General features: G+C 51.0%; 1 protein-coding gene across 1 annotated transcript; it reads left to right on the top strand.

Moving 5' to 3' along the window:
* Window positions 1-2,964: 2,964 nt before the first annotated feature.
* Window positions 2,965-17,301, top strand: BNIP3 (BCL2 interacting protein 3). The gene is made up of 6 exons (XM_014346627.4): window positions 2,965-3,251; window positions 11,052-11,202; window positions 11,871-11,955; window positions 14,021-14,127; window positions 14,205-14,354; window positions 16,421-17,301. The coding sequence occupies exons 1-6, from the start codon at window positions 3,011-3,013 to the stop codon at window positions 16,464-16,466; spliced, it is 780 nt and encodes a 259-aa protein (XP_014202113.3). The 5' UTR covers window positions 2,965-3,010; the 3' UTR covers window positions 16,467-17,301.
* The last annotated feature ends 7,855 nt before the right edge of the window (window positions 17,302-25,156 follow it).

Raw genomic sequence — 25,156 nt, 5'->3', positions numbered from 1 at the left:
GCTGTTTGCTTCTACTGTAAAAAGCCTGGCCATTTCAAAAAAGATTGTAGAAAATTTAACAGCAGGACCAGTGAAAAAACAGGATCCCACATGATGAACAGGATTGCTCTGAGGATCGAAGGGAGGTGTTCCTATTTCTACTAATGCCTTAGGAGAAATGGACATTGCCATAAATGAAGAACAGACACATGCCCTCAAAGACACTGGTACCACTCTTTTCGTCCACTTTAAGTTGTCTCCTTCCTTGGAGTAATGGAACTGTACAAACGGTAGGGTTATCTCATCAGCCTATCACTGGATACAAGTCCAAGCCCGTAGAATCCCAGGGCCCTCATTCTTTTCTTCATTCCCCCACCTCCCAGACATCTCTTAGGCAGACATTTTGTGTTGGAACGTCACAATGCATGCTTTCCTTCTCCCAAAAGGAAGAAATGGATTTAGGTTTAGAATGGAAGGAGCAAATGGAAAAACTACAGAATGAGAAATTACTGAAATTATAAAAATACAGATCAAACAACTTTCTTCTCAACTGGCACTAATGACACGGATGGCTTAGGGCAAGCTTTGTCAGACTACTTATGGTCAGAGTCTTCCACCGACATTAGTAAAATATATTCAGCCACTTTCATTAAAGTGGAAGTAAACCCGATTAATCCTTTACCCAATATCAGACAATATCCTCTAAGGCCTGAAGCAAATGAAAGAATAAGATCCGTAACAAAAGACTATATTAAAAGGGGTCTAATTGTTCCTTGCGCCAGCATGTAAATACTCCAATCCTTCTTGTAAGGAAGCCAATTGGGAAGAGCTGGTATTCTGTACAAGATTTGAGAATCGTCATCAACACTGTGATCCCCAGACATCTGGTAGTACCAAAGCCCCATCCTCTTTCGGCAGCTGGAAGTGAGACACTGTGACTCATTTATGTAGTGCTTTCTTTAGTATTCCAGTGGACCTAGAGTCAGTATTTGTTTGCTTTTACTTGGGATGACTGCGAGCATATCTGGCCTATCAGGAAATATTGCTGATGAAACTGCTGCCTCCATCACAGCCCAACAAAAAGCTACTGACTCACTGGCTAAGGCTGCACTGGACGACTGCATTGCTTTCGATTATTAGCTGAGCAAGCAAGTCTATGTATGGTGGCAAATACCTCTTGATGTGCATAAACCCTTTCCACGAAGTAGAAACTCATATGGGGAAAATTACAAGCCACTAGGCTACACTATTCTGAACAATTCTCCATTTGATTTTCTTCGTAATACTTTTAGTTGACTCCCTAGAATAGTTTCCGTTTTTCATTCTGGCATACACATTCTCTTTTTCATTGTAATCCTTATGTGCACCGTACTTGGTAACATTTTTGTTTTAATAGAGATGGAGTCTTTGTGTGTTGCCAGGTTGGTCTTGAACTATCAGGCTCAAGTGACCCTCCTGCCTTGGGCTCCCCAAATGCTGGGATTACACACAAGAGCCACTGCCTGGCCAGCACTACAGTTCTACTATCGAAATTATTAATGCTATGCTATGTATCTCTGGCTGTTTTTTTTTTTTTTTTTTTTTTTGAGACAGGGTCTCACACTGTTGCCCAGGCTGGAGGGTAGTGGCCTGATCATGGCTCACTGTAGCCCCTACCTCCTGGGCTCAAGGAATCCTCCCACAGCAGGTGCCACCATACCCAGCTAAGTTTTTTGTATTTTTTTAGGGGAGAGAAAGCGTTTCGCCATATTGCCCAGACTGGTCTCCAACTCCTGGGCTCCAGCGATCCTCCTGCCTCGGCCTCCCAAAGTGCTGAGATGAAAGGCATGCGCCCCACACTGGCCTCTGGATGTTTGTTACTCCTGAGAAAACTAAAATCGTGGCACTCCAAAGACTAGAGACGATTCAACAGGCAAGAGCAGTGATGAAATGCACGCAGCGACTGAGGTCTGGCTTCGCGGCTCCGTGACCCCGGTTCAGCTTCTGAGCGCCTGGTTCCTTGGCGGGACGCCTCCTCCTTTCCCGCAAGACCAGACACGACTGTCTGGGAAGCAGCGTTTCTGGGGCGCACCTTGACACTTGGATTTGGATCAACAACGCTTTCAAGAAGAAAGACTTTTGATCAAAAGCGGCAAATGAGAAAGCGACTTTCCTCTGAAAAGTGCCTCCCAGTCCCGAGGCTGCGAGGCCCCCACGCCAGGCTGGCTCCCACGGAAGCCGGGCACCCACCCGGCCCGACCAAGCGCCACTCCGCCCCGTGACCCGCGGAGGCCCCGGCCCACCCCGGGGACGCCCGCCCCACACCGCGTTTGCACCGCGGAGGCCCCTTGCCGCAGAGGCGGACGGCGCGCCTCTCCCGGGCCCCTGGGGTCCGCGCCTCCCTCGGGCAGACTCTTTCGACTCTGCTCGAGCCTCCGCTTCTTCCTGCGGGCGGACGCCCCGGACACAACGGGCCCCGCTGTTCACGCAGGGGCGCCCCGGCGGGGCGGGCAGAGACCCGGGGACGCGGTCCCGTCCCGAGACGCTCAGCTCCGGCCCACCGCTCGCAGCTCCCGCCCCGGGCGCAGGTCCCGACCCCACGGGCCGTCTCGGAGCCGCAGCGGCCGCTTCCCTGCACGTCCTCACGCCCCCCGCACGGACGCCGCCAGCCCCGCGCCTCAGTTTCCCCACTAGCAGGATGGAAAGACGGGCCCCGCCCCGAAGCGTAGCGGCGTCTCCGTGGTAGCGAGTGCCCAGAGCGTCCGCCGGTCCCACCGCCCCTTTAAAAGAGAACCCGGCCCACCGCCTGCCGCGGCGGCGACCGCGCAGCCCACTCGTCACGCGGGCGGCGTCCAGCCCGGGCCGGCTCACCTCAGGCGGTCGCTGCCGCCCTCGCGCCTGCGCGCCCCTCGCCCCGCCCCTCTCCCCGCCCGCGTCCCGCGCACCGCAGGCCTCTGCCCCTCGCCCACCGCAGGACCCGCCCCGCGCACGCGCCGCACGTGCCACACGCACCCCACGCCCCTGCGCACGCGCAGGCCCCAAGTCGCGGCCAATGGGCGACGCGGCCGCAGATCCGCCCGGCCCCGCCCTGCCCTGTGAGTTCCTCCGGCCGGGCTGCGGGGCTCCGCTCAGTCCGGGAGCGCAGCTGGGCCGCGGCGCTCCTACCTCCGCCTTCCCACCGCCCGCAGCTGAAGCACATCCCGCAGCCCGGCGCGGACTCCGATCGCCGCAGTTGCCCTCCGGCGCCATGTCGCAGAACGGAGCGCCCGGGATGCAGGAGGAGAGTCTGCAGGGTGAGGCGGAGGAGGCGGCGCGGGAGCCGAGCGGGCGCGGGGGGGAAGCCTGGGGAAGGCCAGAGGGAGGCCAAGAGGGCGCCAAGGGGAGGTTGCCGGGGAGGCCTAGGGGGCATCGCGGGCCGGGCGAGGCTGTGCCATCCTCCCCTTCCGTACCCACCCCTCCTGCGGGCATGCGGAGCCCGGGGCGTGGGGACCCCGCGTACTGCCCGGGGTTCGCGGCCTCGCCACTCGGGCGGGGGTTGGCTTGGACCCGGGTCGGACCGCACGGGAAAGCCCCGATTCTCCAGCTCCGGCGCGAGCTAGAATTCCACCTGGAGGTGAATCTGCGTCTCGCAGTTGGACCGAACAGCCGCAAAGTCCACGTTGCCCTCCGCGGTCTGTAGTTCAGACCAGTATTGGTTTTAATGACCAAACACCAAGGCGTGGCAAGTGGCCTGTTATGTGCTTTAATTTTGTTATTAATGTTTATATCCATGGTGACTGTTAGGATTTCCTCAAGGGTGAACGCGGAGATGGGAGGGGGTTACAGCGTTTTTAAAATATGGCATTAAATGGGCATGTTCCAATTTCACTAGAGGGTCGTTCAAAACAAAGCTTTAAATGACTTACGGGTTAAGAAAACACAAGCAAAAGGACGCTGCCGGTGCAGCACTCAGTCGTTACAGCCTGCCTAATGCCCGAGTAGAGGCTCGCTGTGTGCCCTTGGCTAGATTCGCAAGACCATCCGTTCACGCAGCGGGAAACGCAGGCCCGGGGTGCAGGACTTGCCCCACGCACAGCCGGGTGGCGTGGAGACCCACCCCACCCGGTGGGTCCGCGTCAGAGTCCAGACGAGCCTTTGCTCAGGGAAGCGGGCACTGAAGCCGCCTTCCCAGGGTCCCTAGGGCCAAAGCCTCGGAGGAGGGACCTGGTGGCAGCTGACCTTTGTGTTCTTTGAAGCCAGAGTTTACTAAGCAAAATTAGCATGTAAATAAGCTTGGGAAAGGACTGCTGAAACCTCTGACAGTGAACTTTTAATCTTCATTGAGAGTTTTTAAATAAAACCATATATTCACATAAATTTAGTGAGTTGCTAATTTTATTACAAAAAAAAAGATTTTACTAGGCAGGACTTAGTTACCGTAATATATTGAATAATATATATATATACATATGAACACTACCTTTTTTTTTTTACCTTTTTTTTTTTTTTTTTTTAAGAGACGGGGTCTCACTGTGTTGCCCAGGTTGGTCTGAACTGGGCTCAAGCGATCCTCCCGCCTCGGCCTCCCAAAGTGCTGGGATTATAGGCCTGAGCCACCAGGCGCGCCTGGCCTAAAACCATATTCTTTAAAATCCTGTAATTCGGATTTTTCCTCTTGAAATTTAAACATTGGCTAATTACTATTTTGAAATAGATTAAGAGGTGTTTTCCTATCTTTTGTCATAAAATAAAGTCCAAGGGATGTTTTTATAAACTCTTTGCCATAAAATCACCCATTTTCCGGTTGTGAAGCCGCGTTACTCCTGACATTGTGCGTTTCACTGTCCGGCTGGGATCTGGGCGCTGGGAGGTGGAGGGGGCTCCGGGGGGCTCGGTCCTCTCTCCAATATGTAACTTACACAGGCTGCTGAGTCATTGGCAGTGCAAGACGGCCAGCGCCGGAGTTACGAGATTTTTGTTTTTCTGTTTTGTTTATTCTATAAAAAGATAGTTACCCGCGGGGTGGATCCCATGTAGGCGATTCCTTGGGCCGCCCTGAGTGTCCGCGCGGCAGGACGGGGCCACTGTGGGCTCGGCGTGGGCGGGGTTGGCCGGTCCCGCGGGCTCCAGCTGCCTGCAAATCCGGGACGGAGCGGTGGCTCAGGCAGCGCTCACCTCTGCCTGTCCGATTTCACTGCCTCTTGTTTACCTCGGAACAGAGAACTCTGGGAGCCTTGCAGCCAGACCCACGGATGGAAGCAGCAAGCACTCTCTCCTCTGAGTGTACCCTCTGGGGCCAACTGCTTTTCCTAAAGAGTTAATGGCAAAATGGGCTGATTCTGTTCCTTTCTATCTCTTGATCATTCTAGCTAAAGTTGTTGACTCGCAGGATGCTCATATTTGTCCTTTTCCTTTTTTTTACGAGCCCAGTCTTACTCCCCCAGGCTGGAGTGCAGTGGCACAATCGTTATAGCTCACTGCAGCCATGAACGTGGCCCTTTTCTCCTAGACATGTCACTGCTAACATGCAGGAGAGGTAGGATTCTGTGACGAGACCGTGTCACGGTGGCGGGGGCATCACTTCCTTGAAGGACCCACTGTCTTCACCAGGAGGGCATCAGTTCAGTAAAGTGCATGCCCATTTCCTCTGGAGGGCCGTGTCTAATAATCCAAGCCCTCACCTCTTCACCCACTGCTGTGTCTGCAACTGGCAGATGGTTCTCTCTCGTCAGAGGCAACTCACCATGGGCAAAGTTGTATGAGGGGAAAAGATGTTTTCTACTTATTTTGGAGTGGAGTTGTAGCATTGTGTGCTTTGAGACCTGAAGGGGTTGCAGACATCGAGATTCTCCTCCGAGACCTGCATTTCGTAGATGGTCACAATGAGGTTCTAGAGGTGGAGTGAAAGATAAGGCTGGCAACAACACTTAAGGAGAAGCCAAGGTCTCTGCATGAAGCAGCCGTGGGATACCTGGAGCCCAGATGCCTGAGGCTGCGTGCAATAGGCCCTGGAGGGTCCTGGAGGAGAGGAGGCCAGAGGTCCTGGAGGCAACAGGAAGGTGGAGGGAAACGAGCCCCGTTGGAAGCCAGGGACCTGATTTACCTACCCAGCTGACTTGATACTTGAAATCTTTTGTCAGGCGGGTCTCTTTTGTTCTCTCCCCACTAACCTGAGAAGCTTTTAAAGGTAAAACAGCAATTTCTTAGAGCCCACCTCCCCTGGGGAAGAAGCCCTTTGTATGGTTTTGGGGTGCTAGTTCCCTCGGGGGTTCACAGCTCCTCTGCTTCAGGCTTTTTTTCTGGGATGCTGCCTCCCTCTGTTCTGACATTTATCCCAGAGCTTTTTCAATCTATTTGCCTGGATTCCACCCCAGCATCCCAAATAGTCACTTTCAGAGTGGCTGAGGCTAGGCTTTTGGAGAACAATGAAAAAAACACCACAGGTGATTCTCCCTTCATAGCCAGAGTTAAGGTTGTCACCCCAGGTTAGGGCATAGGGTGGCCTTGAGAACTTGGCCCTATGTTTACTCCACGTGGGGCTCGTGGCTGTGGCCCGTGAATCCATGTTGAGGAATGGGACCCAGGGAGTTGCCCTGGGACACACAGAGGGCAGTGAATCGAAGGGATTCCCTGGAGTCTGTCACTGGAGGGAGAACTGCTTTGGGCACCTAGAAAAGCTGGATGTCAGATGATTTTTTTTTTTTTTTACACAAAGTGAGAATAAGAAATGGATTAAGAACTCTTGTTGGACTGTATTTTGTCTCTGAGGCAGACCTATCAGTTTTCTTTTTGTACTGTGATATAAATATTTAGTCTAGGCTTTTCAAAATCTCATCTGCCTTGATATAGGAGGGAGGTAAGATTTACTGGCTGTGTGTCTTGTTAGCAATGTAAATTATGAGTGAGTGAGGATGGGGAGGAACATGAGAGGGACGCGAAATGAGATTAGGAAGGAGGGCTTTTCTTGCAGCAGCAACAGCAGCACCTTTCCGTCTGGGGCCTAATTATACTACAGTGATTTGAAGTGTAAACTGCTTGTGATTATGAGCAAGTTTTCTAAGGTTATTAAGCAACCTTACTGTAAGCCCATCTTTCTTTGAAAAGGTGAACGATCCGAGTGGAGAACTGTAACACGTGAGTAGATACACAGCACGCTCCATTCTCCAGGAAGTGCCTTCCTTTCCTACCTGGTTGCTGTGGGTTAATAATAAAACTCCTGTCCCTTAGTAAATCATTCCTGGGAATACAGCTTTTGGGCCCAAAGTCATTAGCCATGGACAATCTGGAATGAGTTTTTTTTCCTTGTTTCCTGGATTTTTAGGTCCTTTCTGGGGTGATGTTTAAAAAGCACTGCTTTGGTTCGAATGTGTGCCTCCATGTTGCCAGTGGGATGGTAGTAAAAGGTGGGCCTTTAAGAGGTGGCTTGGCCATGGGGGCTCCTCTCTAGTGAATGGGATTAGTGCTCTAAGGGGCTGGATGGAGGGAGGTGGGTCCCTCTGAAGCCTCATTGAAGGGTTGAGGCAGGAAGGCCCTCACCCGACACCAGATGTTGGTGCCTGGATCTTGGACTTCCCAGCCTCCAGAACGGAGATCAGTTTCTGTTCGTAAATCACTAAGTCTGTGGGATTCTGTTACAGTAGCGCAGAGGATGACAGAGATACACTTGTGTCTACTTCATCTTCCTCTCCCTGTCATCTTCAGCCTGCCCCTTGTGTGACAGATTACAGTATGTGTTTGGTCTTGACCCTACCTACTTCCTGGTGCAGAGCACCTAAACCCCTGGGGTTTCCTGAGCAGTGTCTTTTTTTTTTTTGAGACACAGAGTTTCGCTCTTGTTGCCCAGGCTGGAGTGCAGTGGCATGATCTCGGCTCACTGCAACCTCCCCCTCTCAGGTTCAAGGGATTCTTCTGCCTCAGCTTCCCGAGTAGCTGGGATTACAGGCGCCCACCATGCCCAGCTAATTTTGTATTTTTAGTAGAGACGGGGTTTCACCATGTTGGTCAGGCTGGTCTCTGACTCCTGACCTCAGATGATCTGCCCGCCTCGGCCTCCCAAAGTGCTGGGATTACAGGCATGAACCGCTGTGCCAATAAGTGTCTTAAGCATGTTTATTAAAGAAAGTAAAACAGTAAAAAGATGGTGACTCCATAGGCAGAACAACCTGACCAGTGTGTGCATTATTCATAAAGTCACCCTATTAGCAGTGTACTCCAAAAGTGCTCCTTGGTTAACCATTTTTGGTGTAAGTTGTAAGGAGCCCCTTCAGAATACACTGCTAATACAGTGGCTCAAGGGTGGCCCCAGGATAGTTACTTGAGGTAGAAATTCCCAGGGCAGCCCCTCCTAGGAGGGGAGGGGACTGGAGATGGAGATGGGGGAGCCATGAGGTGCGGGTAGCATGGTTGGGGTTAGGGTTGGGACGTGTGGGGTAGGTGGGGGTCTGGTTGCAGTGTGTGTGGTTGGGGTTAGGGTTGGGACGTGTGGGGTAGGTGGGGATCTGGGCTGTATGTCATTTCCATTTGTCTGCTCTGGAATTGTTTCTGGTAAACTGATAAATGTAAGTAAAGAGTTTTTCTGAGTTCTGTGAATTGTAGTATATTACTGAACCTGAGGCAGGTGTGTGGGATCCCCTGAGTAGGTAGAGGCACTGGCAGAAATACGGGTAACCTGGACACCCCATTCTCTGCTTGCATCTGTGGGAACAGTCTTGTGGGCTCGACACTAAGTCTAGGTAGATAGAATGGAATTGAATCGTTGGACACCCCGGTGGTGGTGACTTGGTGTCCCACATTTGATGTTAAGAGTGGCATCAGAGAAGAGACACCACACCTTCAAGTTCCATATCGTTAGATATCTGAACAACACTTTAGTCAAGTAAATTGAAGCAGGCCCAGAATCTGAATACTGTAGATTCAGCGGAGAAAGACAGCTGGCCAAAACAGAGGCTGTGGTGCCGTTCTCTCAGGGGCAGGCCATGGCTAGCCGGCCGCATGGCATCTTGAACCGCAGAGAGGGAAGGAGGGCTAGTGAACATCAGAGTACTTGGCAATACTGTCTGGTCAGATGAGCGGCTTCAGGAATGGTGTGGTCTGTACATCCCAGAAGGCACCATGTAGCCTCTGCCAGAGTGTGGGGCAGACTGGCCTGGGCCTTTCTCCTCCATTGAGCTCCAGGCTCCGAGACAGACCCTGGCTTGCCTTTGTATTAGGGATGTGCTTCGTGTGGGCCAGGACATGAGGCAACGTGAGAGGCCAAAGAGAACAATCATGCATTCATTTGAAAATTTGTGTGATCATTTCATTAGCAGCTTACTGGGAGACTGTTGATGGCGTAAGTTGCAAATCCACTTTTCCTTCCTGGGCCTTCGGTTTGCTTTTTTCTGGTTAATATGAAATAGACTCTGCAACAAGTGGCATATGGAGCCTAGGCCAGCCCTCTTTCAGGAGAGATGCCTCGTGTGTGTGGAAAGCTGTGCACCTGCCTTTGCTTCCAGCGAACATGACGGATGAAGAGGCTGCTCCTTTCCCCCTAATTGCATGGTGTTATTAGTGCTGTGTTGGTTTAAGGACAGTCAGCAGCTCAGGGTGATTATTCTGCTTACTAAAATTATAGTGACTGCAAAAATGAGATAATTCCGTTGTTCTCGTCCATAAGTTTCTCTGTGTTTTGTGGCCTGCACTTTCCTCCCCCTGCACTCCATCCTCCATACGCTACCAGAGGAAGCTTTAAATAAATAAACCTGTGACACAAAGTAGAGAGATTATCTGGGGCCCAGAAATAGACGTGTGCCTATACGCACGCTTGATTTCTGACACAGGAAGCAGCCAGCGCAGAGTGAGGCGGGAGCTGTCTGCAGTAAATGGGGCATCCGTCTCACATCAATGGGAAAATTAATCCATGTAGATTTTGGATCTAAATGTGACTGTCATAACAGTAGAGCTGTGTGAAAATAATAGAATAGAATATCTCAGCTCAGGAAGGGATTGCTGCATTTGACTGAATTAAAATCAAGAACTTCTGTACATCAGAAAACATCAGAAGTGAAAAGAACAAGCTACCGAGGGAAAGTTACTTGCAACGTATTTAAATGCAGAAAAACATATATCTAGAATACAGAATTATCCCAGAATTGCACTTTTAGAAGTAAGGGAACGGGAGCAGCGTTCCAGCCTCAGTTTCTATTTATAATGGTGACATGGAAAAAATACTGCTGGATGCCCACAAATAAGAGAAAGACAGATAATAGAAAAGAATAAGAGATTCGAAGAACCAGTTCAAAAAAGATGCTATCCAGATGGCTAGCAAACTTGTAAAACCATCTTCAACCTCGTTAGAAATTATATAAATGCAAAGTAAGCCACACGATGCAAGTCATAGAGGCTGGGCATGGTGGCTCACGCCTGTAATCCCAGCACACTGGGAAGCTGAGGTGAGAGGACTGCTTGGGCCCAGAAGTTCGAGACTAGCCTGGGCAATATAGCGAGACCCCATCTCCTAAAAAAAATAGCCAGGAGTAGTGGTGCATGCCTGTAGTTCCAGTTATTCCGGAGGTGTCAGCTAGAGGATGGCCTGAACCCAGGAGTTTGAGATTATAGTGAGCCTTCATTGTGCCACTGCACCCCAGCCTGGGTGACAAAGCGAGACTCCGTTTCGAAAAGAAACAAAAAATAGAGCTTAAACCTTTTAAAGAAAACTTCAAATCCCTTAAGCTTACGTTGACATTAGTGTTGTTGTTGTTGTTTTTAAAGACCTCTTTTTCCAAATAATAGCCTTTTTCTTATAAAAGCTCACTGCAAGGAAGTATTCTAATTGGATTCTGGTGATCAGCAGAGTTATTGGACATTGGCTTGGTATAAAGGGACTGCAAGAGCTGGACAGATACATGGTCTCAGCCCCAGGGGGCTTCCTTCCTGTACCCAGGGAGTGTGTGCGTGGACGGTCACTGCCATGAGAGTGGGCAGAGGGATGTCTTCAAGTCGGGGTTGAGGGATGGTTCCTGGTGTGGCACCATTGCTACCTCTTGGAAATGGAAGGGCAGGCTGGTTAGATATTAAGAGCAGATTCCAGAGTGGGTAGAGAATTCCATCTGCGCCCCTTTTTTTGTCCCCATCAGGCTCCTGGGTAGAACTGCACTTCAGCAATAATGGGAACGGGGGCAGCGTTCCAGCCTCGGTGTCTATTTATAATGGTGACATGGAAAAAATACTGCTGGATGCACAGCATGAGTCTGGACGGAGTAGCTCCAAGAGTTCTCACTGTGACAGGTAGGCGCACGTCAACAAGTGTATGTGTTACAGTGCTGATGTCTTCAGTGGGTGACAGTCACAGCTGGAAGTGCCCGTGTCACCTCTAGGACAGTGGGCTGCTGTTCGCCTCGGGCCGCCTTCTGGACTGGCTCCTGCTGCAGTCCGTCCTTATATAGGAGCCTCGCCCTCTTTGGGGATGCAGTGACCTGGGACTTAGTCTGTGGGGAGCCACGTTCAAGTCATCAGTAGGCAGCGGAACAGCCACAGACCCCACTCTGAGAAACGCACTCACGCGCCTCAGCGGGGCTGTGGTCGCAGGAGGAGCGGTTCCTGGTTAGCAGTACTTCTGAGTGACTCCAAGGTAGAGTGGCTGACAGTGGTCAAAGGTCGCGTGCCCTTGAGAGCTGTGCAACAGACCGTGAAGGCGGCAGGTGACAAAGCCAGCTGCTTGCCGGTTGCCCCTGCGTCTTCTCTGGAAGACCGGCTAGCTAACTCCTGTCGTGCTCAGCCAAAAGGGCTGAGGAAGAGTTTGGCTCTGGCAGGTGCTGGGTGGAAGGGAAGACGCGTACGCTGACTGGCTAGAGCCCCTCATCACGGAGGCGGTTCACTGCCTTTGGGGTTTGAGCTTCTAATGATAGAATGTTCACATGATGTTCTGTTTTTCCCATTCTATTCACATCGCCAAGCCCACCTCGCTCACAGACACCACAAGATACCAACAGAGCTTCTGAAACAGATACCCATAGCATTGGAGAGAAAAACAGCTCACAGGTAAGCTGGAAGGAGAATGTGCAGTTGTAAAAGTATTTGTGATCTGTTTGTACAGGAAACGGTTTTAAATGTAATTGAGCACCTCAGAGAAAAGTCGGGCTTTAAGGGTGTTTCCTGCTTTTAAAAAAACAAAAAAGCGAAACAAAAAAACCAAGAAACTGTGGGTGGGAACATCCACAAGCACATGGGCTGGACACTCAGCTGAGCGGGGGAGGTGCCGAGTGGGACAGGCAGCGGGGGCCTCCTGTCCCTGCCTGCCATCAGGGATACACCGGAAAGGAGGAAGGGCTCCCTGGTGGCTGCAGCCTAGAGAGGAGGGAGGGACCATTGGAAGGGGTGGCAGTGAGCCAGCTACTGGCTGGTCTTTCCTCGTGGTTGCTGGTTGGACAGTGAGTGGGTTTTAATATTTGCATGCTGTGTGGGACTCAGGCGTTACCCACGGGGCCATCTGAGGCCATGTGGCCACTGTGGCTGTGACTCTGAGGTGTCTTCCTCATTAGACACTGTCACTGCCTGCCGGAAATTACACCCTGTGCCTTTCCTAGCATTAGTCCTGAGCTAACTGGTGCCTGAGCAGTGTAGCATTAGCAGCTGATCAGCCTGATAATTTAGTGTAAGATCACTTTTTCTTCTTTTTTAAAAAAGTTTTTTTTGTAGAGACGCGGTCTCCCTGTGTTGCCCAGGGTGGTCTTGAACTCCAGGGCTCAAGTGATCCTCCCAAAATACTGGGACTATAGGTGTGAGATACCGTGTCCAGCCTAAGATGACTTTTCTGTTAACAGCTATTGAATGGGCTTTACATAGCGGCCTTCAGCATTGTTGTGAAAGCGGAGTGAGTCTTAGAGGAAAAAGTGTACCTGGGGTTATTGCCTTGGTTTACTATCATTCTCCCTCCCTCCTCCGGCACAGATAGGCTTCGAGGCAGTGATCAGTACTGTCTTGCTCAGTTATACCTGGCAGTGCCTTACCTTGCTGCAGGTGAGATGCGCGATCAGTGTTTTCTTGGGTGTTTGTTGCTGGTGAGAACTTTAACGATGGACCGTGTTCTGTATTTTGGAAGCTCTGTGAGGAAGCGTGGCCTTCCAGGCAGGATGAGTAGCTGACCCTTCGGTGCTAGCGCTTCCCTCAAGGCTTTCTTCACCAAGGAAACAAGGAGTCCCTGTTACCCAGGCTTTCTCAGGGACACCCCCTGGCCCCACTCCGAGGGGCAGCATGATTTCGGGAGCCCCAGGAGCCCTGGCTGTGGGTGTGTGGGTGCATCCAGGGCGTGCGGCCTGCTCCTGGGCACTTGGGGCTGTACCCAGCTTGGGTGTACCCAGATGTTTGGTGGGTTTGGGGAGCTATATTCTTGAGTATTTTCAATTTTATTTCTTTTTTTTTGAGACAGGGTCTTGCCGTTTTCACTGTTTTAAACAAAACTTCCCCCTTAGTTTTAAAAGGAATTAGATGTTCAGGTACAGAATTTTGAAAATGCAAAAAAATAGAGAAAAGCACTTAGACTCTCAGATTTAAAACCCTCTTTAATGTTTCGTGCTGTTATATAATTCTGAGGATTTGGCCGCAGCTGTGGTTATGTGGACATTTCTGCCTTTTCCCTCCTGCTTATCCCGGAAGCATCTTGTAAACCTGCTCACTATACAGCGTCCGTTTCCTTCGTCATGTCCCTGTTTTGAGCCATTTTCGGCTGTTTTCATTTTCTTTTGTTATAACCAGTGCTGCAGTCACCATCTTTGCCCTCATGTCACGTGACTTCCCTAGGACAGTGTTTGCCGCTGTCAGTACCCCCAGAATCTCACAGTGAACCAAATGTATTTACGCCCTGAGTGGGGCTCCCCCAGAGGTGATCTGTCCCTGGAGGAGGCGAGCATGCTGTGAGCCGGGAGTGCGGCGCGGCCCGGGGAAGGCCCCCAGCCCCAGGACTCCCCTTGGGCCACAGTCCGAGGCACTGACATGTGCCTCTGGGCTCTTGAATTGAGCCTGCGGATCTGAAGCTCGGGTGGGAGCTGGGTGCTTCCCGTGTCACGTGTGGTACACTGATCTGCCTTTAACATTGACTTTATCTTAGTCTGAGGAAGATGATATTGAGAGAAGGAAAGAAGTTGAAAGCATCTTGAAGAAAAACTCAGATTGGATATGGGATTGGTCAAGTCGGCCGGAAAATATTCCCCCCAAGTGAGTGTGTTCTCAGTGTCACGGGGGCACCCCTTGACAGAGGACACATCAGCTGACAACGTTTCTTCCCGCCTCAGGGAGTTCCTCTTTAAACACCCGAAGCGCACGGCCACCCTCAGCATGAGGAACACGAGCGTCATGAAGAAAGGGGGCATATTCTCTGCAGAATTTCTGAAAGTTTTCCTTCCATCTCTGCTGCTCTCTCATTTGCTGGCCATCGGATTGGGGTAGGTGATGTGACTGTGTGACTCCTGTCATGGCATGTCGTGGGGCGATTCTGGGTCACGGTGATTTATTCAGAACCTGTTTCCTGAAGTCCAGATCATCAGTTACAGCTTGGTGCATTTTCACAAACACCCACGTAGTCACCGTTCGGGTCCAGAAACCACCAGCCTGCAGCCCCCAAAGGCCCCAGCACAGACGCCCTGTGGTGCTGCTGTCTGGCCTGACGAGTCTGCCTGTTGCTCACTGAATATAAACGGAGTCAAAGCAGGGCTTCTTAGGTCTGACCTCTTTGTCCTGTGTGCAGGTGAAAGCAGTCTCATTTCTGCGTAGTACTGTGGCGGGAATGCACCCGGCTGTCTGCTGTAGATGGAGGGTCTCAGTTACCTGCTGTACTTCCTCCAGACAGGACTGTTGTTCTAGTAACTCTCAGCAATGAAGGACCCAATGCAGTCTCCGACTTTACTGGCTTGAGTTTCGGTCTTGTTGCCCAGGCTGAGTGCAGGGGCGTGATCTCGGCTCACTGCAGCCTCTGCCTCCCGGGTTCAAGCGACTCTCCTGCCTCAGCCTCCTGGGTAGCTGGGATTACAGGTGCCCACCACCAGGCCTGGCTAATTTTTGTATTTTTAATAGAGACGGGGTTTTGCCACATTGCCCAGGCTGACCTCAAACTCAAGGGATGGCTCACCTCGGCCTCCAAAGTGCTGGGATTACAGGCGTGAGCCACCGCGCCTGGCCTTTCCTGGCTGCTTATACTCACTCACCCTGCAGAAAACAGAGACCAGGCAGGCGCCGCTGTGGGTTCTGAAGCGCTTTAGCCGCAGCAGTGGTGAAAAGCCAGAGCGGGAAGCCAAAACGGCTCCTCCTCGGGCTGGTCCCAGCCTCTCAGCGGGCAGGAGGGCTCTAGTCCTGGCGTGCAGACAGTGTTCTGTGGCTGCCGTGTGTTGGACAGACTGGAAAGACCGGAATGCCGCCGGGGGCAGGTGGGTTAGGTAGGTTGGCCAGAGGGCTCACATCTGGGGTTGAAGGAAACGGGATAAAAGCCACTGAGTTTCCTGGGCCGGGACCTGAGCGCTGCCCGCGTCTCCACCTCGCCCTCCCGTGTGCGTGGTTTTCTCCTCGCTCTTGGGCACATTCTCACGTCCACCCCGTCCCATCACCTTCATTTCCGCTGGTGCTTTTTGGAGTGAGACCCACAGACTGCATCAGCGTCACCAGGCAGTTTGCTTTCTGGAGCCTTTTCCAGAACTGTCAAGCAGACTCGGGGGGCAAGGCCTCGGGATCCTCATTTTAAATACAAGGTTTAAGCCCTTCGTTTCAGGATGGATTTCTGCAGCCACGACTTCCCAGCTACTGTCCTTCGTCCTGCCCGGGTTTTCAGAGCCCGATGCTGCCACTGGCGACCCACACCCCCTCAGCTGCTTTTCAGAACCACACGATAAAATCTGCCCCGAAAGCTGCTGCAGCACGGTCTGCGCTCACAGTGCCCACCACAGCACTGCCCACAGGCCAGGCCAGCCAGGCTTCCGATTCTGCCCTTTCCTGGAGACCCATCCTCCTCCCTCCGGGAGTGATGCCCGCTGGTCAGCTGGAGCGAGCCTCTCTATTGCCGAAAAGCCTTTTCTGACACTCCTGCATCTTTAGCTTGGGACATCTCTCCCACTACCAAACTTAAACCACATGAGGGCAGGGGCTTCATTTTTAAGCAGTTGGCTTTGGTGAGGCTGGTGGTGATGAACTAGCAACACCATCTTGCCCTGGTAGGTGACTTCCCCCAGCACTGAGTTGGAACAAAGCAGAAGCTTTCTGTGTGGAAACAGCATTCGGTTTGGTGATCCTTCTATGTAACAATACGATCTGATGTTTTCTAAGTTAATTAATACAAAATACATATTGATAAAACACTAGATAAAAGATTACAGATAGATTCAGTACAAAATTTTTATAATGGGTATAAAATCACCAGTCCCCTTGCATAAGCTCTAACCACAGTGAGCTACCCTGTTTCAGCTGTAACACAGTCTCCTGTGAATCACAAGATACATTAACTACTGATAATTTTTCTGTTAAGGATCTATATTGGAAGGCGTCTGACAACCTCCACCAGCACCTTTTGATGAAGAACTGGAGTCTGACTTGGTTCGTTAGTGGATTACTTCTGAGCTTGCAACATAGCTCACTGAAGAGCTGTTAGATCCTGGGGTGGCCACGTCACTTGTGTTTATTTGTTCTGTAAATGCTGCGTTCCTAATTTAGTAAAATAAAAGAATAGACACTAAAATCATGTTGATCTATAATTATACCTATGGGATCAATAAGCATGTCAGACTGATTAATGTCTACTGTAAAAAATTTGGTAGTAAATTTTCATTTGATATTAGATATAAATATCTGAATATAAATAATTTTAATATACTAGTCATGATGTGTGTTGTATTTTAAAAATTATCTGCAACCTTAATTCAGTTGAAGTACTTTATATTTCGAAAGAATGAATAACATTGATAATAAAATCGCTACTTTAAGGGGTCTGTCCAAAATATTGTGGCCTTATATATCACACTATTGTAGAAAGTATTATTTAATTTAAATGGATGCAGGTTGTCTACTAAAGAAAGATTATACATAACTATGCTAATTGTCCATAATCAACAGAAACCAAGATAGAGCTACAAACTCAGCTGTACAGTTCGTACACTAAACTCTTCTTGCTTTTGCATTATAAGGAATTAAGTCTCCGATTATTAGGTGATCACCCTGGATGATCAGTTTTCTGCTGAAGGCACCTGCTCAGTATCTTTTCCTCTTTATCACTCTGCATTGGTGAATTTAATCCTCTCCTTTGTGTTCAACTTTTGTGTGCTTTTAAAATCAGCTTTATTCTAAGCAAATCTGTGTCTACTTTAAAAAACTGGAAATGGAAAAAAAAATAAATCTTTGCCAAATCCTTCAGATTACTGTATTTACATATGGTTTAAAATCAGACGTCATAATAGCTTCTTAATGAAACCAGGACTGGTCCCTATTTTGACATTATCTTTCCTACAGCAAGCTTTTTAGAAAGGCTGCCTGCCGCCTTGATGTTTCACCTTTCCACGCTTAATTCGGGTGTTAAATCTAACGTTTTCATTTGTAAAAATCTTTGTTGATGCTACCTTGGAAGCAGTCATCTCTCAGTCTTACATTTGGAGAATGTGGATGGCATGACATCAGAATTCCTTTATATAATTTAACTTCAGAATAGTCTGAGATCATCGAAGCACGCTGGTCAAGGGAATTCCGTTTTTGTTTTAGAGCAAATATGTTTGCTGTTTGTCTTTCATTACAAACATCAGTGGAGTTTCAGCACCTTACAGAGCTCAGTGAACCCCCTGGTCACCATCAAAGTTAGCACACAACAAAGCCAACCACGTGTCCCCCTCACAGATGACAATGGCTGAACTCTGAGTGAAACCAGCTGTATGGCCGGGCACAGTGGCTCACGCCTGTAATCCCAGCACTTTGGGAGGTTGAGGTGGGCGGATCACCTGAGGTCAGAAGTTCAAGATTGACCTGGCCAACATGATGAAACCCCGTCTCTAATAAAAATGCAAAAATTAGCTGGGTGCAGTGGCACGTGCCTGTAATCCCAGCTACTTGGGAGGCTGAGGCAGGAGAACCGCTGGAACCCAGAAGGCAGAGGTTGCAGTGAGCGGAGATCATGCCACTGCACTCCAGCCTGGGAGGGAGAACGAGACTCCACCTCAAAAAAAAAAAAAAAAAAAAACCAGTTGGAGGTACTAAGCTCTGGGACTGGGCCAGTGTGATGGCTCCACACCTGTAACCTCAACACTTTGGGAGGCCCAGGTAGGAGGATCACGAATCCAGAAGTTCGAGACCAGCCTGGGGGAGCATAGCAAGACCCTGTCTCTACACAATACAAAAATTAGCCTCGTGTGGTGGCACACACCTATAGCCCCCAGCTACTTGGTAGACTGAGGCAGGAGGATCCCTTGAGCCCAGGAGTTCAAGGCTGCAGTGAGCCAGGATAGTGCACACGGCCTGAGCAAGAGCAAGACCCTGTTTCAGAAAAAACAACTCTGGGACTGGAGTGCTTTAGACAGATGGGAGACCAAGAATCAAGTTTTCTGGAGGGGTTTTTCGTTAGATTGTAACATTAGACATTCTATTAAAAATGAAACAAGTTTGATGTGTGTGCGGATCTGAATGTTTTTATCTTTGAGGTAGGATAATGGCAGTGTGCCTTCTGAATAGCTTTTGTAAATAACCCTTCTTTTCTACAGTGGTTAATACAAATAACTGCCCATAACACTCATTTTAATTAAGTTTATAAAATTAACATTATCTAAGTGATTTTGATATAAAAACATTGAACACTTGGCCACTATTTACCTAATATTTACTCTGATGCGGACATTTGCCCATACACATCTGCTTAGGGTGTGGAACGTGACGCCGACACGTTGCTTAGAAGGAATGCACATGGCTGCAAGAGAGAGGAGTCGGCAACACCTCAAAAAACTCCAGCCATGCATCTATGCTTTGGACGCACAAACCACTTCTAGGAATTCACTCTGGAGACAGACCTAGAAACTTCTACGTAGAAACTTCTACATGCACATGCACAAGGATATAACTAAATACGCAGTATTTATTATAACATGATTGTATTAAAATATATGAAGCAACCGAGGTGCCCACGCATAGAGACTCTAGAGAACGACAGTGCTGCCCTGCAGGGCCGGCGCTTTGCCACTCATGCACCAAGGGGAAGAGCTCGCGATGAGAAGGGTTTCCAGGGTATGTGAAGTAAAACACAGTGCAAAAATAGATGTCTCCCTAGCAGAAAGGAAAGAACATTTGGAAGCAGCTCCTTGAAACAGGAAACCTGTAGCAGTCTGAAGACAGCCCTCGGCCAGGCGCTGTGGCTCACGTCTGTAATCCCAGCACTTTGGGAGGCTGGGGCGGGTGGATTGCCTGGGCTCAGGAGTTCGCGACCAGCCTGGCTAACACGGTGAAACCCCGTCTCTACTAAAATACAAGAAAATTAGCTGGGTGTGGTGGCGTACCTGTAGTCCCAGCTACTTGGGAGGCTGAGGCAGAATTGCTTGAACCCGGGAGGTGGAGGTTGCAGTGAGCCAAAATCGTGCCACTGCACTCCAGCCTGGGCGACAGAGCGAGACTCTGTCTCAAAAAAAAAGGCCCCTAGTTTTTTTGACAGCCCTTAATGAGTGATGGGGGTCTGTGCCCCTTCAGCTCTGGACTGGCCAACAGGATAAGGAGGGAGTGATGCCAGTGGTGCAGCACCACTTTCTGGGCCCACCCAGCCTTAAGAAACTGGCAGCCGCCACTTCCTGTCTCTGCGGGTGCATGCTCTTGGCGCCCAGCCTCCGTGCTGGGAAGAAGCCACATTGCTCAGTAGAGAGGCCTGGTCAGATAGGATCCAGCAGCTAGCACCCCTGCCAGCCATGTGGCCCCCTCTGTGGATCCTCCAGTGCCAGGAGAGATGGCCTCGCTGACAGTCTGGAGCACAGATGAACTGAACCTGCTGAGCCCCGTCCAAACTGCAAATGGGAGGACAAAATACAGCATTATTTAAATATATATATAGTATACTTTATGTGAAAAAAGTAAGAAAAACACATAACTGCTCATTTGTGCAAAAAAATTAGGGTGAATAAGGCAGAATTAAATGAGATTGGTTACCCCGGGGTGGAAAGAGGTGGAGACGGAAAACGGAAGAGGGTGGAAGGAGTGCAGCTTTTTGTGTACCAGACTTAGAACCACACTAAATGCTTCAGATGCTGCCAAATTCAATGAATAACTGTTTTGGGGGGAATCCCAAATGGAATACCTACAGTAAGGGAACCTCACTGCTATAAATAATAAAGCCACACTGAAGGGGTGGGCTGGTGAGCGAAAGGACCAGAGAACACCATTCGGGGTGGATACTGCAAGGTTCAAGTGACAAAAAAAAAAAAAAAAAAAAAAGAACCTAGTACACTCTTGCTAGTGAATTTGCTTTCCATGGGCTGGCAATCCTGAAACCACAGGCATATTAACACTGCGTGATGTTACACGCAATGACAGCCTGATTTCCCACTGCTGGACAGTCACAAGGAAGGCTAGCACGAAGCCGTGGGCTTGCTGGGTTTGGGTTAGCAGTGAGTCGCGGTTTGAGCCGGAGCTGTGCGTGGGGGAGTGTGTCTTTCCAAGTGCCACTCAACAAAAGGGCCTGGAAGCAATGATCCTCCAACAGCCGTGTGCACGGCCAGCCCTGGGTCCCGGTGGTGGTGACGGTTATTTGTCTCAAAAACAAAACAAAAAACACGAAGTCACCATTAGGCAAATACCAATAACTGCTGATTCGTCGACGGAAACTAAAGTTAGTGGGTTCTTGAGAGGATATTCTTATTGTGTCCCCGCAAGATACTCATTACACCAAGGAAAACAGTAACTCTACAGTGAAGAGACCTGGTAGACACCACCTACATCCTGATTTGATGCAGAGGAGGCCAGATCTCTTCCGTGTTCTTGCCAGAATGCATAATTGCAGTTTAATCACGAGAAAATATCAGGCAAACCAAAATTGAGGGGGAGTCTACAAAATACCTGCCCACACTTCCCAAGTGCTCGGGTCCTGAAAGACTGCAGCAGAGACTGGAAGGCAGGGAGACAACGAAATACAACGTGGGCCCTTTGGGAGGGCCCTGGACAGGAAAAACCGACACTTGTGAGACAGCCAGGCAGGTGCCAAGGCAGGTGCAGGTGAGGCCACTAGCCCTGCACGGTGTGAGTCCCCATGAGGCTGCAGGACACACCATTCTTAGGGGGCTGGGTGAAGGCTGCAGGATTTCCAAAACCTGTTCAAAATTATTCAAAGTACAATGCTAAGAAGGAAAATAAATAGAAGATACCTTTTTACTAAAAAAGAAAAAAAAAGTGTGGTCCCTGGACTAGGGGTGTCAGCGCGCTGCCTGGGGGCTTGTTAGAAAGGCAGAGCCTCAGCGCACAGCCCTGTGGCGTCAGAAGCCGCGTCCGACGTGTGGCAATGCCACCGTGCAGCAGCCAGTGAGGCTCCACGGACGGTGTGGACAGCCCGCCCAGACGCGCGCAGTGAGGACAGCCAGGCGCCCCGCGGCATGCACAGGATGCTACCCGATGTGTAGAAACGGGAAACAGGAGTGAATCTTATTTGTGTTTGTATAAAAACTGGAAGTAACCCCCCAAGAAACAAGTATCCAAAATGATCCAGGGGGCCAGAGGCAAGGGCAAGACTTTGTCACCCTCCTCTGGGGACTTGTGAATGCTGTACGTATGACCAGTTCACAGCTTCTTTAAGAAAAAACACTTCTAGTAAGAACCAGGGTTACACTGTGTTCAGATATTTAGGTTTGGATAACAAATTTCCCCTGAAAGTTCTTGGAATCATAAATTAGCGTTTCCCATCCTCCTGGAACAGACACACTTAAAAAGACATCCCAACCTTTTTTTGAGATGGAGTCTCACTCTGTCGCCTAGGCTGGAGTACAGCGACACAATCTCGGCTCACTGCAACCTCCGCCTCCTGGGTTCAAGTGATTGTCCTGCCTCAGCCTCCCAAGTAGCCGGGATTACAAGCGTCCACCACCACGTCTGGCTAAATTTTTTGTATTTTTAGTAGAGACGGGGTTTCACTATGATGGCCAGGCTGGTCTTGAACTCCTGACCTCGTGATCCGCCCACCTCAGCTTCCCAAAGTGCTGGGATTACAGGCGTGAGCCACCATGCCTAGCCCCAAAGATAATTTTCTAACAACTCCAAGGCAAGCAAGTGAATTGTCTAAGGTCACACAGTCATCTTCAAAGGTATAATATTAATAAATGGAAAGTACCACTGATTATGAAACTCGGTCACGTAGTCGACCCCTCCAAGCAGACGGGGCTCTATCTGGACCTCTGATCGGTGGAAGTGCAGCCACCTCTCTGCCTTGGCTGGGCTGCGGTTGGGGGTGGAGCCCAGCAGGCAGTCACGTGGTCTGGGCCTGGCCATCTGCGGGGTTGGTGCCCAGTGCAGGCAGCCCCTGCCAGTTCTGACTGGGTGGTGCCAGTGTTTTGTTTTTGCATCTACACACCAGCGATGGACGGTCCCTGCAAATCTGCAAGGGACCCAGTCTCCAGCTGAGTTTCAGGTCCAGGAACACAGCCTGTTAGAAACGTCCAAGACACGTCCCAAGGATAAGAAGAAAATGGAGAGCTACAGAGCCTAAGACAATGGGAGTTGCAGAATCGAAAACTATTACTATCAGAAGCATTTCCCAGCCACCAAAAGGAAAATGAAAATGGAACGTGACTTTAACCACTCACCAGATGGAGACTGTGATTATTAAAGAAATCACAGGTTTCGCCTCTTTGCAATCTGCATCTGGTGAGTGAGTGAAGGTGACCGCATGCAGCTGGAGAGCTTTCTTAGGACGGGACCGCCCCTCACCCCAAACCTGTTTCCCGTGCGTGATGATGACTTCACGAAACGCGGTTTCAGTTCTAACCTCAGCATTCCACTGTCGGGGATCCTGGCCACTGCGAGCCCCGCTGCTCGATTTGGTGTCATCACCGGGCAGCTAGTCTTGTATTTTAAGACACCAGTTTCTGTTATATTAAGAAATACACTAAAAAGGTTCTGATTGGAGATATTTATACAAAATCATCGTACAGGCCAGCCTCAGAAGCAGAGTCCTGGGCACCGGTGCTCCCCGGAGGGCAGTGCCGCCCCCTGGCCAGCTGCCTTGCTGGGCTCTCACTTCCAAAACCCCCGCGGGTTCTGACTGGCACAGGGGTGTGTTTATTCAGGAAATGCGTGCAGGAACTCAGGCGGAGGCGCATGAAATTAGGGACAGATGGGAGCAGATGGGGTGGGAGTCTGTCAGTCCTTAAGATAATGTAAAAAAAAAAACCCTGGAGGACATCAAGTGTGGGTTCCCGTCCTGGGTATGACACCACCACCTGCCCTGGCCAGAGGCAAGTCGCAGCCGCCGTGCTCTTGGGACTGGGTGCTGGCGCCAGAGCACACAAGGCGGAAGGTGAGGCCCGGCCCAGGACGGCAGCGCCTCTGCACCTCTCACAGCTTCGGGGGTGCCGCAGTTCCTAAAAGATCAAGGAGCCCTGGGTGTCCTGTAGGCAGCCCCGCACTGTCACCAGAGATCTGAGGGGCGTATGGGGCACAGAGGCACGGAGCTCAAAGCCAAGCCCAGTATCACCCCAGTGCCCAGCCGGGTGCTGTGGTGTGTGTGTCTGTGACCCATGGCCAGGGTGGCTGTAGGGAAAGCCCTGGCCCAGCGCCCGCCTGCAGCAGGCACTCAGGAGGGGTTGCCACCCACACCAGCCAAACCCCACAGCTCTGCAGGGCCTGAGCTGTGACAGCCCTGTGGGGCTGGGGGTGCTGCCCTTACTCACATCTGGTCTACACTCCACCCACCCCTGCACACCACCTGTGCAGGGAAGCCCACTGTCGGGGACTGCTAAACTTGGCTTCGGCAGGCAGCCCCCTCGGAGGACGGGACCCAAGGGAAGAGCGCGGGGCCCGCCAGGCCCCCAGGCCCAGGCCTCTCCCAGGGGTTGGGGAAGCGTTGGCCGCGGGCAGCGTCTGAAGGTGGTCTGTGGGCCCTTGCAGCTCCACCAGTTTGAGCTGCATTGTCTCCCCACCTGTGGCTGGATTCCTGGCTTGCTGTCTCACCAGCTCACGGACAGCTTCCGTCCCTCTCCCTTGGCGATCCCAGCACAGCAACGACAGGACAGCTCGCCACAGAAGATGCGGCTCCAGCCCCACTCAGCACCCCTGGCCCAGCCCAGGGCGAGCAGAGCCACGCCCTCATACAGCAAGCCCATCCTGTCCCTTTGCCTGCAGCTCTGGGAAGATGCGACCTCTGCTACCCCACACAGCCCGGACTCCTGCTGGCTCTGACCTCACTCCCCGACTCCCTGGCTGATGCCAAAGCCGCTGGCCAAGGACGCACAGCACAGGTTTAGGAGAAAAGCAAGCTTAAGGCCACCCGGAGAGCCTCCGCAGCCCCAGACCCACTCTTCCTCCCAAGCAAGCAAAGGGGTGATGCAGAGCAGCCGGGCCAGGCGGATCCAGAGCCAGCTTCTTCCGGCCGGGAGCAGGACACACACCAATCCCATGGCACTGGGCTTTGGGAGGCTTCTGGCACTGATGGTGATGATTTGGCTCCACACAGGACAGACAGACACGCACATGCTGCAGTCTCCAGCCACACCTGCCAGTCGTGTGGCCTCCAAAATCAGACTGAGTCTGTCCACGAGGGCATCATAAACTGGTTCACAGGAGCTCCATTTTTCTTTCAAAAAAGGCATGTTAAATCCACTTACGAAGAAAGTGTGTTCATGGAATCCGGGTCATCAGCCCAGAGAGCAGCAAACCTCCACCTGAACCACGGGCCCAGAATCCTCATCAATGAAAACTGTGCTCAGCATTAACCTTCAGAAGCTGATGACACTGTTCTACTTTAAGCAGGAAAGAGAAGTCTTCTCCGCACCTGTTGAGGGCACTTCTTTCTCTAAAGTGAATGGATCCTGCTTTTTGCGGACATAGGTGCGTGCAATCGCCAGCGCCTCTCAGAACATCAAGACTGCACTGGGGAGAATCCACAGAAACGGACAGGACTGCTGGCCAGGTGGCTTCCCCCGCAGGCGCCCCAGAGCTAGGTGAGGACACCTCCAGGGAACGTGTGCCGCAGACCTCAAGGCAGTGGCAGTTCCACGGGAGCAGCAGTGCCATGTGGAGCCTCTACACACGGGACCCGCCTGGGCTG

This window comes from Pan paniscus, chromosome 8, assembly GCF_029289425.2.
Source record: "Pan paniscus chromosome 8, NHGRI_mPanPan1-v2.0_pri, whole genome shotgun sequence".
NCBI classification, from domain to species: domain Eukaryota; kingdom Metazoa; phylum Chordata; class Mammalia; order Primates; family Hominidae; genus Pan; species Pan paniscus.
This window is presented reverse-complemented; position numbering and strand designations above follow the sequence as displayed.

What these genes read in the sequence shown, in the direction of transcription:
- BNIP3 (XM_014346627.4), top strand. Translation starts at nt 3,011, where the DNA reads ATGGGCGACGCGGCCGCAGATCCGCCCGGCCCCGCCCTGCCCTGTGAG. An exon ending in GCAGGAGGAGAGTCTGCAGG is followed by an intron (nt 3,252 to 11,051) that starts GTGAGGCGGAGG and finishes TGTCCCCATCAG; the next exon opens with GCTCCTGGGTAGAACTGCAC. An exon ending in GAGAGAAAAACAGCTCACAG is followed by an intron (nt 11,956 to 14,020) that starts GTAAGCTGGAAG and finishes ACTTTATCTTAG; the next exon opens with TCTGAGGAAGATGATATTGA.